The 12,360-nt window shown below is 52.7% G+C and overlaps 1 protein-coding gene across 1 annotated transcript; it reads left to right on the forward strand.

Annotated features, from left to right (window-relative positions):
- The first annotated feature begins 320 nt into the window (after positions 1 to 320).
- Positions 321 to 11,619, forward strand: LOC131588441 (zinc finger protein 551-like). The gene is given in 2 exon segments (XM_058857314.1): positions 321 to 695; positions 10,628 to 11,619. Coding segments are annotated over 2 exon segments (951 nt in total). The 3' UTR covers positions 11,204 to 11,619.
- The last annotated feature ends 741 nt before the right edge of the window (positions 11,620 to 12,360 follow it).

Below are 12,360 nucleotides of genomic sequence, written 5' to 3' on the forward strand. Positions count from 1 at the left end.
TCTCCTGCTGAGCTCTAGACATGGACTTGGGCAGGAGGAGTCTCTACTCCAAGGCACTCCAACCTTGGTTACTCCCAAACCAGGATTTGAAATTCCCAAGCCATGGCCAGATGGAGGAGGAGGAAAAGCCCCAGAGATCCTGCAAGAAAAGGGGCTGCAAACCCAGCCCAGGGAGCTGCAAGGAGGAAAGATCCCCCCTGTGCCAGGAAGGCGTCCGGAGATCCACCCAGAGCTCAGAGCTGGGGGAGAGAGCTCATGGCAGGGAGAAGCCCCATAAATGCTTGGAATGTGGGAATAGCTTCAGCTGGAGCTTCAAGCTGATGGAACACCAGAGGATCCATCCTGGGGAAAGGCTCTGGGAGTGTGGGGAGTGTGGGAAGAGCTTCAAGAATAGCTCCCATCTGATCTGGCACCAGGTGATTCACACTGGGGAGAGCCCCTAGGAGTGTGGGAAGTGTGGGAAGAATTTCAGGAAGATCTCTGTCCTGATTAACCACCATAGGATCCACACAGGGGAAAAGCCTGGAAAGTGCTTGGAATGTGGGAAGAGCTTCAATCACAGCTCCCACCTGATCTGGCACCAGAACATCCACACAGGAGAATGCCCCAGCGAGTGTGGGGAATGTGGGAAGAGCTTCATTGAGATGTCCAGTCTGATTTGTCACCAGAAGATCCACACAGAGGAAAAGCCCTACATGTGTGGGGAGTGTGTAGGGGGCTTCAGCTGGAGCTCCAACCTCGGGGCACACCAGTGCATCCTGAGTGTGGGAAGAGATTTCCAAGGAGCTCAGGTCTCATCAAACATCAGTGGATTCACATAGAGAGGCTCTTCCGCTGCCCTGACTGGGAAGGGCTTCACAAAACTGCACCCTCATCAGGCACCAGCACATCCACACTGGGGTGAGACCCTACGAGTGTCCCCAGTGTGGGAAGAGCTTCTCACAGAGCTCAACCTTGACCAAACAGATCTTCCTGACTCCCTGTGGGCACCTGGGTGAACAGAGAGGTAGAAACATTCATCAGAACACAGACCAACAATGGGAATTGCAGATTGACTGGCCCTGAAGATTCACCAGAATAAAGATACACCCAAAGCCCCTGGAGAAGCCCATGCCTGAGCAGGTGAATGCCTGAGATGAGGCTGTGACCCTGGGGGACACCTGTGGACAAAGGGGCCCCTGCTGGAGCCGCCTGTCCTGGAAGGACTGACCTTGTGGCAGAGTGACCCACGCTGCAGCACTGTGAGGGGGCTGCTCCCCATGGAATGGACCCAGGTTGGAGAAGTTCCTGGAGACCTCTCTGGTGGGAGAGATCCCAGAGTGCAGCAGGGGAATGACTCCTGTCCCTGAACAGCAGGAAAAGCCCCAGGAGATGAACTGACCATGGCTCCATTCCCTGTATCCCTGCACTGCCAGGTTAGGATGCAGAGTTGGAAGGAGGGAGGGGTAGAAGGAAGGTGCTTTTAAGGGTCTTCTTATTCTCCTGCTCTGAGCTTATTGGCAATAAATTGAATTCATATTTCCTGTTTTGCCCGTGACTGTGTTTGATGAGGAAAGGTCCAGGGTTCTTAACTCATGAACCCTTGGTTAAATTTTCTCTCCCTGTGTGGCTGTGGAGGGCAGTGAGAGAGCGGCTGTGGTGGGTGCCTGGACTCGGGCCGGCATCACCCCACTGCAGTGGGACATGTCCTTGTGTGGCCCTGTGCTATGGTGCCACAGCTGCTGTTACTTTTGTCTCCCTTATGATTTTATATTTTGCATTAAATGCTTGTGAAGTGCCCCTGGTGTCCCTCGTGTTCCCACGGCATTGTTAGCCCCATCCCTTCCCCTGCTCCCCGTCCCACGTTCCATCCCGGCTGGCGGAGCCTTGGAGCTGCCGTGGGGGCCGTGGGGCTGCCCCGGGGGCTGCGCCCCAAGCCGGGGCCCCTTCCCAGTGCTCCCAGTGCTGGATCCAGCCTGGAGCAGCCAGCGAGGGCTTCAGCTGGGACGGCAGAGAGGCGCTGCTGGGGGGTCCCGGCTAACTTCGCTTTGGTTTTGGTATTTTTGGGAGTTTTGTGCAGGAAATCTCTCCTCTCCTCCACTCAGCCAAAGGGGTTTTTGGGGGGGGTTCCCTTTTTTGGGAGAAATCAAAGCGATGCACTGATGCTCCTAATTAGACGTAGGAGAAGTGAGGCTCCAGGGCTTCCCGCTGAGCCGGAGTCACCCAGCAGCCAGGGCTGGGCAAGGCGGGCCGGGAGCTGCGGAGAACTTTGTTTGTGTTGGGAGCTCAATGGCGGCTCGGGCCGGGCCCGTTCCAGGGCTGTTCCTCATCCCCGCCTTTCCCCTCACGCAGCCCGGGGCGGGCCCTGAGAGCGCGGGGCGGGGCTGTGCCGTGTGCAGAGCCCGCCGCTGGCTGCGATTGGCTGCTTCTGCCGTCACTCGTGGCTCTGACGCGCGCTGATTGGGCAGAGCGGGGACAAGCCCGGCCCCGCTGGCGCCCCCAGGGCGGCCGTGGGGCAGGAGAGCCGCCATTGCCGGAGCGTCTGTGCGGGCCCGGCAGCGGCGGCAGCAGCGGCCGGAGCCCGGTGAGGCGGCGGCGGAGCTCGGAGGCGGCCCCGGCCATCGCAGGTGGGAGCCGCGCTCGGTTCTGCGGGGGCTCGGGGCTCGCTGCGGGCCCGGGAGGGGGCTGTGGCGGGTGGCTTGTGCCGTGGCCGGCCCGTGTTGGCCCTGGGCTGAGGGCGCTGCGGGAGCGGCTGCCCGCGGTCTCCTTGCCGCTGGGGCCTCGGCAGGAGGCGGTGGCGGAGCAGCGCTGGCTCGTCCCGCTTCGTGTCGGGAGGCCGGAGGTGGCTGCGCTGTGCCCGGGGCTGGGCGGGAAAATTCCCGGCGCCAGAGGTTTGTGTGGCCAAAGGAGCCAGAGGAGCGGTGTGCAAGTGACTTTATTGCTGCCCAAAGGGAGAGGCCATGGGCCATTTGCCGTGCGCTCTCTCCAGTTGTTGGAGGACGCGGCCTCGTTTTTGTCCTGATTTTCCCGGCCGCATGTCCCTGTCCCTTTGCCCAACACTGGCGGAGGTGCTTGGAAGGTTCAGCCTTCCCGATCCGCCTGCTGCATGTCCTTTTTGTATAACACCCGATATTCCTGGCTCTGGGAAGTGTTTGTTCTTCTGGAAGTTCAGGAATGTGTTGGGACTTGGTCAGAGCAGCAGTCCTTGTCAATTAGTAACATTTTCTGAAACTGGTCATTTCTCCCATTCCTTCCTTATGTGCAAGTCCCTGGCCCTATCTCCAAGCAGATTCACTCATTGCCTGTGTTTTTTCTTCCTGGGTGTTCTTTGGTTTTGGGATTGCTCTCAGTGCCCTCATTCTCTGTCCTTTTGTAGCCGTTTGTGGCTCAGGAGGCCTGGCTGCCACCTGCATCCCCTTGCTCAGCTGCTGAATGAGCTGCACTCAGCAAGGTGTGGTGCATGGTAAAAAGATGAGAGTTGCTGTAGCACATGAGAGGAGAAACAGCATTTGTTTAACCCATGGTCTGTGAGGGAAGCACAAAACTGTGTCCTATTCCCATCCTTTCCACGTTTGGACAAGTACATGAGCTGCTTTGCTGTTTCCTTTGTTATCTGTTTTACTACTTTTCCATTGCCATCTATCTGCCAAGAGTAGTTTGAGTTACTTCACTTTTCCACAAACTCTGCCTCGATTTTCTGCTAAAAGATAATGTGATCCCATCCCATGGTGAAATGTTGTGTTCCTCATCTGAGAGGATTGGTGTGGGGGAAGGTCAGGAGCTGGAGCTGTCTGGTTGGTTATTATTTCAATGACATCCTGTTATCTAATTATCCCATTGAAATGTTAAATGGTTTCTCTGGTACCTGCTATGAATTCATCCGGGTTCCCAGGGGCTGGTCCATGGTGTTGCAGGATTTGTTCTGGTGGCCGTTCATCTTTTCCCCAGTTTTGGGTGCTCCCTCCTGATATGCGAAATAAAAAGAGCTCTATAACTCGCAGAGTAGTTATAAGAGTAGGTATGAATTTATTCAGTGCTGAGATGCATGGGGATATCTCCTCCGAAAAGCATGCACACCTTTTTGATTTGGTTTTCTCTTTTTATCTTTTTCAGACTAGGTTTACAAGATATGCCTAAAACATAATCTTTTTGTAACTCTGCTTGTCCTCACTTCATATTACAATTAACTCCATGCCCCTTTCATTCCTCTGGCCACCTTTTGGAACTTGAAATCTGTTCTTTCCGGCTTAGGGTCTGAAGAATCTCCTTTATCTTGTGGTGCCATTGTCTTTGCATCTTGTTTGTGTTGTGGCTCCTTATCTTATCTTGCAGTCTGACTCTTTTCTTGTTCTTGTGGATCAGAGCTTCAGGGTATGGTTTTTGTAGAACCCCCTTTTAGTCAAGCATTTCTTTGTGTTTATTTCCTAATTTTTAATTTCTGTTTCACTCCAGCCAGGGCTGCATCAATTGTCAGCTTTTCTCTCATTAAATCATCACATACTTGGAATTCCCAACTGATTTCCCTGAACTTGTGGTAGCAAATAAACCCCAGTGGTCTGATACACCCTATATAACATAGACAGTGACAGCACATGTTGGAGTGGGGACAGGGATGATTCCCCCCAATTTGTTTTAGTGCAGTTTTCACAACATTCTCCATTTTTTGTTCTCCTTTGCAGCTTAACCAATTTCTGTTGCAGAGTCAGATATCCTCACAATGGGCTGTGCCTTTAGCTGTGCAAATTCCATCTGTGCAAGCAGGCAGAGCTTGGGCTGAGGGGCAGAGGGAATTATACCAATTCCTCCCTCAGGCAGGAAGCCCCTGGGCCATTGTGCAGGCTTTGTCCGATCAGTGTTAATTTGCATTTCTAAAGCTCCTCTCTTGGCTGCCTGGAACAAAGCTTCTCTTCCAGGGCAGACATCCCGTGACTCACACGTGGCCCCCACAGAATCTGCTTTTTTTTTTTTTTTTTTTTTTTAAACAATATTTTATTAACTGTTTATATGTTAAAGTGCCAACTTTAAAGCTCTTCTAGTTTTCAAAGTGCAGCTTAAATGTGAACATTGAAAAACTCATACCATCATTTTGTCATCACTAAGATTCACATACAAATATAAAACAAAAATGAGAAAGCAATCAAGTGTTTTCTTTTTATTCTCCTGGGACTAAAAAGTGATTCTCACACCACTGGCCCAAACAGAACCGACAATAAAGAAGTAAAATTATTATGAAAATTTATTCTAACGGTGTAATCTTTTCTCTAAAACTGTGAAAAGCAAAAACTCTCCACAATGTCTTTAGAGAAATACGGTGTTACTTGATTCTGGCCAGGATATGCAACAGGAATAATTTCATGCACACTTAGGCTGGGTGTGCAGAGAAAATCATTCCATGACACATGAGTTTGACTGGATTTTTCCTAAATTTATACATTCTGACCCCATAGAAATCCCTTGGTTTAATGTTCATTGGTTTCAAGGTGTGGAGTTGTTAGGATTTGGTTTCCTGTTGCACCGGGATTTCTGTGCCTGTGATGTGAATTAGGTGGGCACTCCTGGATTTCCTGCTCAGCCTTTTCCAGACCAGGTGTCTCCAGCTGTGCCTGGGGCAGTGTCTGGGGTGGATGTTGGTTGATGTTTGCTGCTGGGTGTTGATGTTTTGTTGATGGTCGTTATCTTGGTGGGAATCTTTTGGGCTATTCCCAGTCTGTTAAGATGTTAAACACATCTCTGCTGAGTGCTGGAAAACACACATTAAAATTCCTTTAAAACAAACATTAAAATTGCTTTCTCCAAGCCAAAAGGAAACCTAGTGTGACCAGAGAAATAAGATTTTAAACCATTTTAAAGTTGTTCTATTTTGCCAGCAGCTAATCCCAGGCAGGGCAGAGTGTGAGTGGAATTGAGAGGCAGAGTGGAATTGTCCTGGTGCCTTCCCCAGCAGCTGTGGCGAGGGCAGGCACAGAAAGGGCTGAAGCTGCAAGAGTGAGAGCAAGGATTGTCCCGCAGTGGCTGGAGATGGCAAAGGAGGGTGGCCAGGCCGAGGATTTGAGCAGAGGATCTGTGGGCAGGCCCAGGGGCTTCCCCCGCTGGGGAGCCCTGGCTGCTGCTGCGTTGCCTTCAGTGCAGGCTCAGGGGTGGCCTGTTTAATATTCCCTTCCAGTTCAGATTTCTGAGTCTGGAAGAGCCATGGCTGGGGCATCAATCATTTTATTTTTTTCATTTTGTTAAGTTCTGTTGTCTATTATATCTACACCATAACATTGAGGCTATCTGGGGCTAAAAAATTCACGCAGTGTTCTGCCTAGAAAAGACAATCCTCAATCCAGCTCCTGCTGTTAATTTTAAGAATTGTTCCAGTTTAATTTTAGGGCTGGGTAGCATTATTTCTGAGATTCCCTGGATCCTCTCAGAGTCAATACAAGACAAAACTTCAGTCAAAATAGGTCCCAAATATTTAAACATTTTCTCTACCGTTTGCCCTTTCTTTTTTTGCAGATACTCAAAGCTGCTTTTTCACCTGAAAATGAAGCCATTTCACAGAGGCTTCCTCTACCTCTTCTCCTTGTCCTCCTGACTGGATCAAGTCATCCACATCCTGCATTAAGCCAGTCCCTGGGGGTGAGGTCAATTCCTTTGATATTTCCTGCAGGGTTTGCCCCAATCAGGCCGGTGCTTCCATGCATCCCTGCAGAAGGACCGTCCATGTCTTGAGCATTTTCCCTTCTACCTCTTGTTGCCAGCCCAAGGCAGAATTGTGTTTGCATCCTCTGGAAGTGGGCAGATCCCCAGAAAGCATCTTTTGCATCAAGTTGTGAATGGCAGCAGTGTGAGGAGGGCCCCTGGTTGAGGATGGTGTAAGGATCTGAGAGTGTGGGGTGCCTCGGTTTCATCATCTCATTTCTTGTTCTTGGGTCCTGCAGCATTCTGTGGATTCCATTGGATTTCTTGTTTGGCAGGATAGGAGCATTCTAGGGAGCCATCCCTGGCTCCCCAAGCCGTGCCTTGAGCAGGACTCCCAGACAGGCTGTGAGCCCTTCCTTCCCTCCCTTGGAACAGGGGATTGCTTTTCAACACCTCTTGTCCTGGTTGCTTCAGGGAAATTTGGAGAGGCTCCATATCTAATTTTGCCAATTTCCCTGGGGCTGCTCACACTTGTGGGTTCACTTCAGCCTAGGCTCTGCCAGACATTTGACACAGAGGTACAACAGAACCAGCCTCTGTATCACCTTCTGCAACAGTAATTTGCATTCCCCATTTAGCCATCAAATTTCTTCCCAGTAAATTACAATCACAATTGTGAGCAAATAAAAATTCCTGCATTTTAAACCCATCCCCCACATCTGCTAATAGTGGCTGAATAGAGTACACCCACTCATCTTTCCCACTTAGTGCCTTAATTATTAAAATATTCCCTAGCACCTTTAGGTGTAAGATTCTGAGTGGATGGAGAGGCCCCTGTGTCCATCAGGAAAGGTCTCCTCTGGATCCAGAGCCCTGGATGTTCCCAAGGGCTGCAGTGTGGTGGGTCCCTGGTGGAATGGGAGCTGTGAGAGCGCTAAGAATCCGTGTCCATCAAGGGCTGGACTTGCTGGTGCTGAGGGTGCTCCTGTCTGTGCTTGCAGTGTCCTTGTGCCCTGCAGCTGGAAGGCTGATTCCTTGCCAGGGGCTGTTTGGGTGGGCTGTCCCCTGGCCAGGAGGGCAATGCCTGTGCCAGGTGCTTGTGGCCGAGGGTGTCCCCTGGGTGCTGGGGCCCCCTTGGGCCCTGGGCTTGATCCCTCAGGGGCTGTAGGAACTGTGCCATGGCCTTTGCCTTCAGCTTGGCCTTTTGCTCATCCCTTGCTGCATTCAGCTGCTGAGCCTTTGTGAGCAAGTGCTGCAGGGGCTTCTTGTGGCCCTGCTGCAGCCCCCCTCAGTGCCTGTGGGTGCTCATCGTGTGGCAGCTGCTGAGCTTTCTGCAAAATCCTTCCTTTCTGCAGGGACCCAATACAAAATGCTTAAAAGATGATCTGGATCCTTGCAGGTCTAATCCCCATTTCTGAGCTGTTCCTTCCTGGTGCTGGCTGTGCTGAGGCTCCCCTCCCCAGCCCGTATCCCAGAGCCGGTCCCTGTCCTGCCGCAGTGTCCAAAGGCGGCCCCCCCGGCGGGCAGGGCCGGCAGCTCCACGGGGCCGGGCAGCGGCCGGGGCGTCCCGCAGCCTCCTGGGGGCCGGGGGCCACTGCCGGCCCTGCCCGGGGGGTGCTGGGGTCAGGCAGCGCCCGGCGCTGAGCCCCGGCTGCCCCACAGCCCCGGCCCGGCCCCACAGCTCCCCACAGGCCCCCAGCCCGTGCTCCCGGTGCCGCAGCTCTGCGCCCGCTCCTGCCGCTCCCAGCTCAGAGAAACCCCCTGAAATCCTGACCTCCTTGTTTTCCTGTCCTGCAAAACTGGGATACAAAGGATCTGAGTCAGCTGGCAAATTCTGATGATAAGACCCTTCTTAAAAACATTCCAATCCTCAGTATTTTTCTCTTCCTCCTCTTTTCCATCATCATTTTTCTTACCCCATAGATTCCTCCTGCTGCTTCTTGCCTTAAGCACATTGCTGCGCACTCTCCTTCCCAGCTCACCAATACCATCCATCCCCTCTTGTCTAAATCCTTTCTCAATTTCTCTTATTTGCCCCCCTGGGTGTCCATGTCCTTAATTCCCTCTAGGAGAATGTGCAAACGACCTCCACATGCTCCCAAGGGACCCTTGAGAGATATTTTGGGATCCTCATCCCTTTTGCTGGGACCCCATTCTGGCTTTCCCTTTTGTCCCCTCCCTGGGAGCCCTGCCATGTTTACTCCCCGAAGATCCCACTGTAGTCACTGCTGAGATTTTCAGTGCTCTCTCCCTGCTGACTCTTGAGAGCCCCCCTGATCCGTCCCTCGTCTGTCTCCTGCTCACTCTCGGGTACCCAATCAATCCCCGGTGCCGCCGCCAGCCGAGGGAGCCGATCCCCCAAACTGGGTGAGGCACCTTCAGCTGCACTCAGTGCCCGCCGGCCCGGACGGTGGAAGGAATTGCGGAGGAGCCCCAAGGTGTGTGGAAAAATTGACATCCCCAGAGGTTTCTGTCCACAAGGAAGACAGAGGAGTCCTGTAACAATAATTTCATTCATAAGAAAGTGAGAGGCCATGGGACATTTTGCATGGGGTCTCTCCAATTGTTGGCAGACACAGCCTTCTTTTCATCCTAATTTTCTTTGCCACATCTCCCTCTCCCTTTCCCCATTGGCTGAAGTACTGGAGAGGTACAGACTTCCCAATGCACCTCCTATATACCCCCTTAATATGCACCCCACTTTTGTATAGCTAACGATATTGATGGCTGTGCTAAGTCTTTGCTGTTCTTCTGGCAGTTCATGAATTTAGCAGGACCTTGGCTGAGCAGCAGTCTGTGTCATCAATTAATAACATTTTGTGCAGCTGATGGCTCCTCCTGTCACTTCCTTATGTCCACGTCCCTGGCCCTATGTGCAGTGAGGTTGACGGGATCAGTTTGTAAAGAGCCTTTGTTGTTGTTCCTTTGCTGGGGTTCCCCCGTTTTGGGGCCATCCCCCCTGGAGCAGGGTGTCCCCCCTTGGTGCAGGCGCAGGGCTCAGGCAGGGCTGAGGCAATCAGAGCGCGCGGCGCTGATGACTCATCAGTGTCCAGGCAGAGCCGCAGCTGCCAGCGTTCCCCAGCTGGAGCCCAGCTGCGCCCCTCCCCCCCGGGCCTTGGCGCCCCCCTTGAGGGGAATTTGGGGAGGTGGGAGGGGGGAGCGCCAAGGCCGGGCCCCCCCGCGCTGTGGTGGCGGGAGCGGCTGCAGTGGGGAGCGAGTGCGGGCGGAAGCGGCCGAGAGCCCAGCGCTGCCCCAGGCCGAGCTGGCCCAGCTCCATCCGTGCCCCTGCGGTGGGATGCTGTGGGACTGGGGGGGAAGAGGGAGGCGGCAGTGGGTGCTGGGCCTGGGGGCAGGAGGAGAAGGGAAGGAGAAGCAGGCGTGAAGATATGTACCTGGGGTTTTGCAGAAGGAGGAAGAGGAGTGTGAGGTGGAGCAGGGGCAGAGGAGGAGGAGTAGGAAGAGGAAGCAGCACAAAGTTCATCCCTGAATCTGCAGCTTCCCCAGTCCCAGGAGTGTTGCTTCCCCACATGCAGCAGGTGACTGGGGAGGAGGATCCACGATTTTTATGGGGCTGAATCTTGGTGTTTCTGAGCCTTATTGTGCTAACTGTTGGTGCTTTGTTTTTTTGCAGGGGCTGAACCCTTTTGTTCTGCAGGGGGTTTTGGCTGAATCTCGTAGTTTGATTATTTTTTTATTTGTTTTGATGTTTGGAGGATGTCTGGGCTGAATCTTGGTGTTTTAGAGATTCTTACAGACACAAGATGCCCAACGATTTGCTGAGATGACCTTGGGCAAGGAGGAACCCCCAGCCCAAGGTGCTCTCCTCTCTTTTTTTCCTCCTAACCAGGAATTTTCATTCACAAGCTGTGTCCAGATGGCAGAGGAGGAGAAAAAGCCCCAGAGATGCCGCACGAGGACGAGCTGCAAACCCAGCCCAGGGAGCTGCGAGGAGGAAAGATCCCCCCAGTGCCAGGAACACGGCCAGAGATCCAGCCAGAGCTCAGAGCTGGGGGAGAAGCCCCACAAGTGCTTGGAATGTGGGAAGGGCTTCAGAAAGAGCTCCTACCTGATCCAGCACCACAGGATCCACTCTGGGGAAAAGCCCTACGAGTGTGGGGAATGTGGGAACAGCTTCAACCAGAGCTCCAACCTTTGGAAACACCAGCGGATCCACATGGGGGAACGGCTGTATGAGTGTGGGAAATGTGGGAAGAGCTTCAGAGACATCTCTAACCTGATGCAACACCAGGTGATCCACACAAGGGAACGGCCCTACACCTGCTTGGAATGTGGGAAGAGCTTTGGGTGGAGCTCCAATCTGAGGGCACACCAGCGCATCCACACTGGGGAGAGGCCCTACGAGTGTCCCGAGTGTGGGAAGAGGTTTCAGAGCAGCTCCCATGTTCTTCAACATGAGCAGATTCACACAGAGGAGAGGCCCTTCCGCTGCCCTGACTGCGGGAAGGGCTTCAAGCAGAACGGCAACCTCACCGTCCACCGGCGCATCCACAGTGGGGAGAGGCCCTACGAGTGTCCCCAGTGTGGGAAGAGCTTCTCACAGAGATCCAACTTGACCAAACACCAACAGAGGCACCAGTAAGGGAAGCCCTGCGAGTGCCCCGAGTGCGGGAAGAGCTTCGTGCGCTGCTCCAGCTCCATCCCCCATGGGAGGATCGGCGTTGGATGATCCCCAGTGACCCCCGTTGGGCAGAGCCCTGGTGATCCGTGGTCCTGGTGATCCGTGTTGGGAAGACACCTGGCTGGGAGGCTCCACATCTTCCTGGCTCCCTATGGGCTCCTGGATGAAATCAGGGAAATGAAAACCCAACAGGATACAGACCGACAGTGGGAATTGTTGACTTTAAATCCTTGAGAACCTTTTGCCTCAGGAGCAGTGTGGGCAGAGTAAAGGGGGGTGACACCGGACTTGGGGGGCCCAAGGGGAGCACACACGCTCTATGGGGGGTGAGGACACGACCCCCGGGCCCCCCAAGTCACCTTCCTGCACAGGCAGAAGCCGAGCCCCAGTGCCAGGAAGACAAAGCCCAATACGGAAACTCCAATCCCCCTCGGCATCTTGCTGTGGGCAGCGTTTGATGGCATCCCTGGGGGGTCTACAGAGGTCAGGACCCCCAAAACCTTTCACAGACACCTCAAGCCCCTCCAAGCACCCTCCCAGTCCCTCCCAGCCTATCCAGGACCCTCTGAAACCTCCTTTGGAGTCACTAATTTTAAAAAATCAGGTATTTTAGAAAAATTAGAGATCTTAGCTAGAGATCGGCCTTGCTGGAATTAGTTAGAGTTAATGATTAAGTGAGAAGCAGGATTTGAGATAATGAATCTCGGACTTAGGTAAAAAATTCCTTTTCATTGTATGTTTGTTTAGATGTGCTTATAATGAGAAAAGAGAAACTGATAAACGGGTTCAGGAAGATCACAGACCTTACATCTGGAAACCCATTTAATAGTCACAAGGAAGGAAATTGGAATTGTACCAAATGTTATTTGTAATGTCAACCATTGTAAAGGTAGAAAGGTGAGAGTGAGGAAGAGCCATTTTCCTTCATCTCTTGATGACCCCTCACTGCCAAAAAGACCACCTCCTCAAATTATGGAGCCCACCACACAGGCGTGATGACATTTTAAACTCATTACTGTGCATTTTAATCCAAAGTGGGGAATGGGAAGTGTTTAGCATTATGCATATCTATTAGTATTAATATGTATTAGTATTTTGGAATTTCAAGACTTTTGTAA

Source organism: Poecile atricapillus, chromosome 26 (genome assembly GCF_030490865.1).
Source record: "Poecile atricapillus isolate bPoeAtr1 chromosome 26, bPoeAtr1.hap1, whole genome shotgun sequence".
NCBI classification, from domain to species: Eukaryota; Metazoa; Chordata; class Aves; order Passeriformes; family Paridae; genus Poecile; species Poecile atricapillus.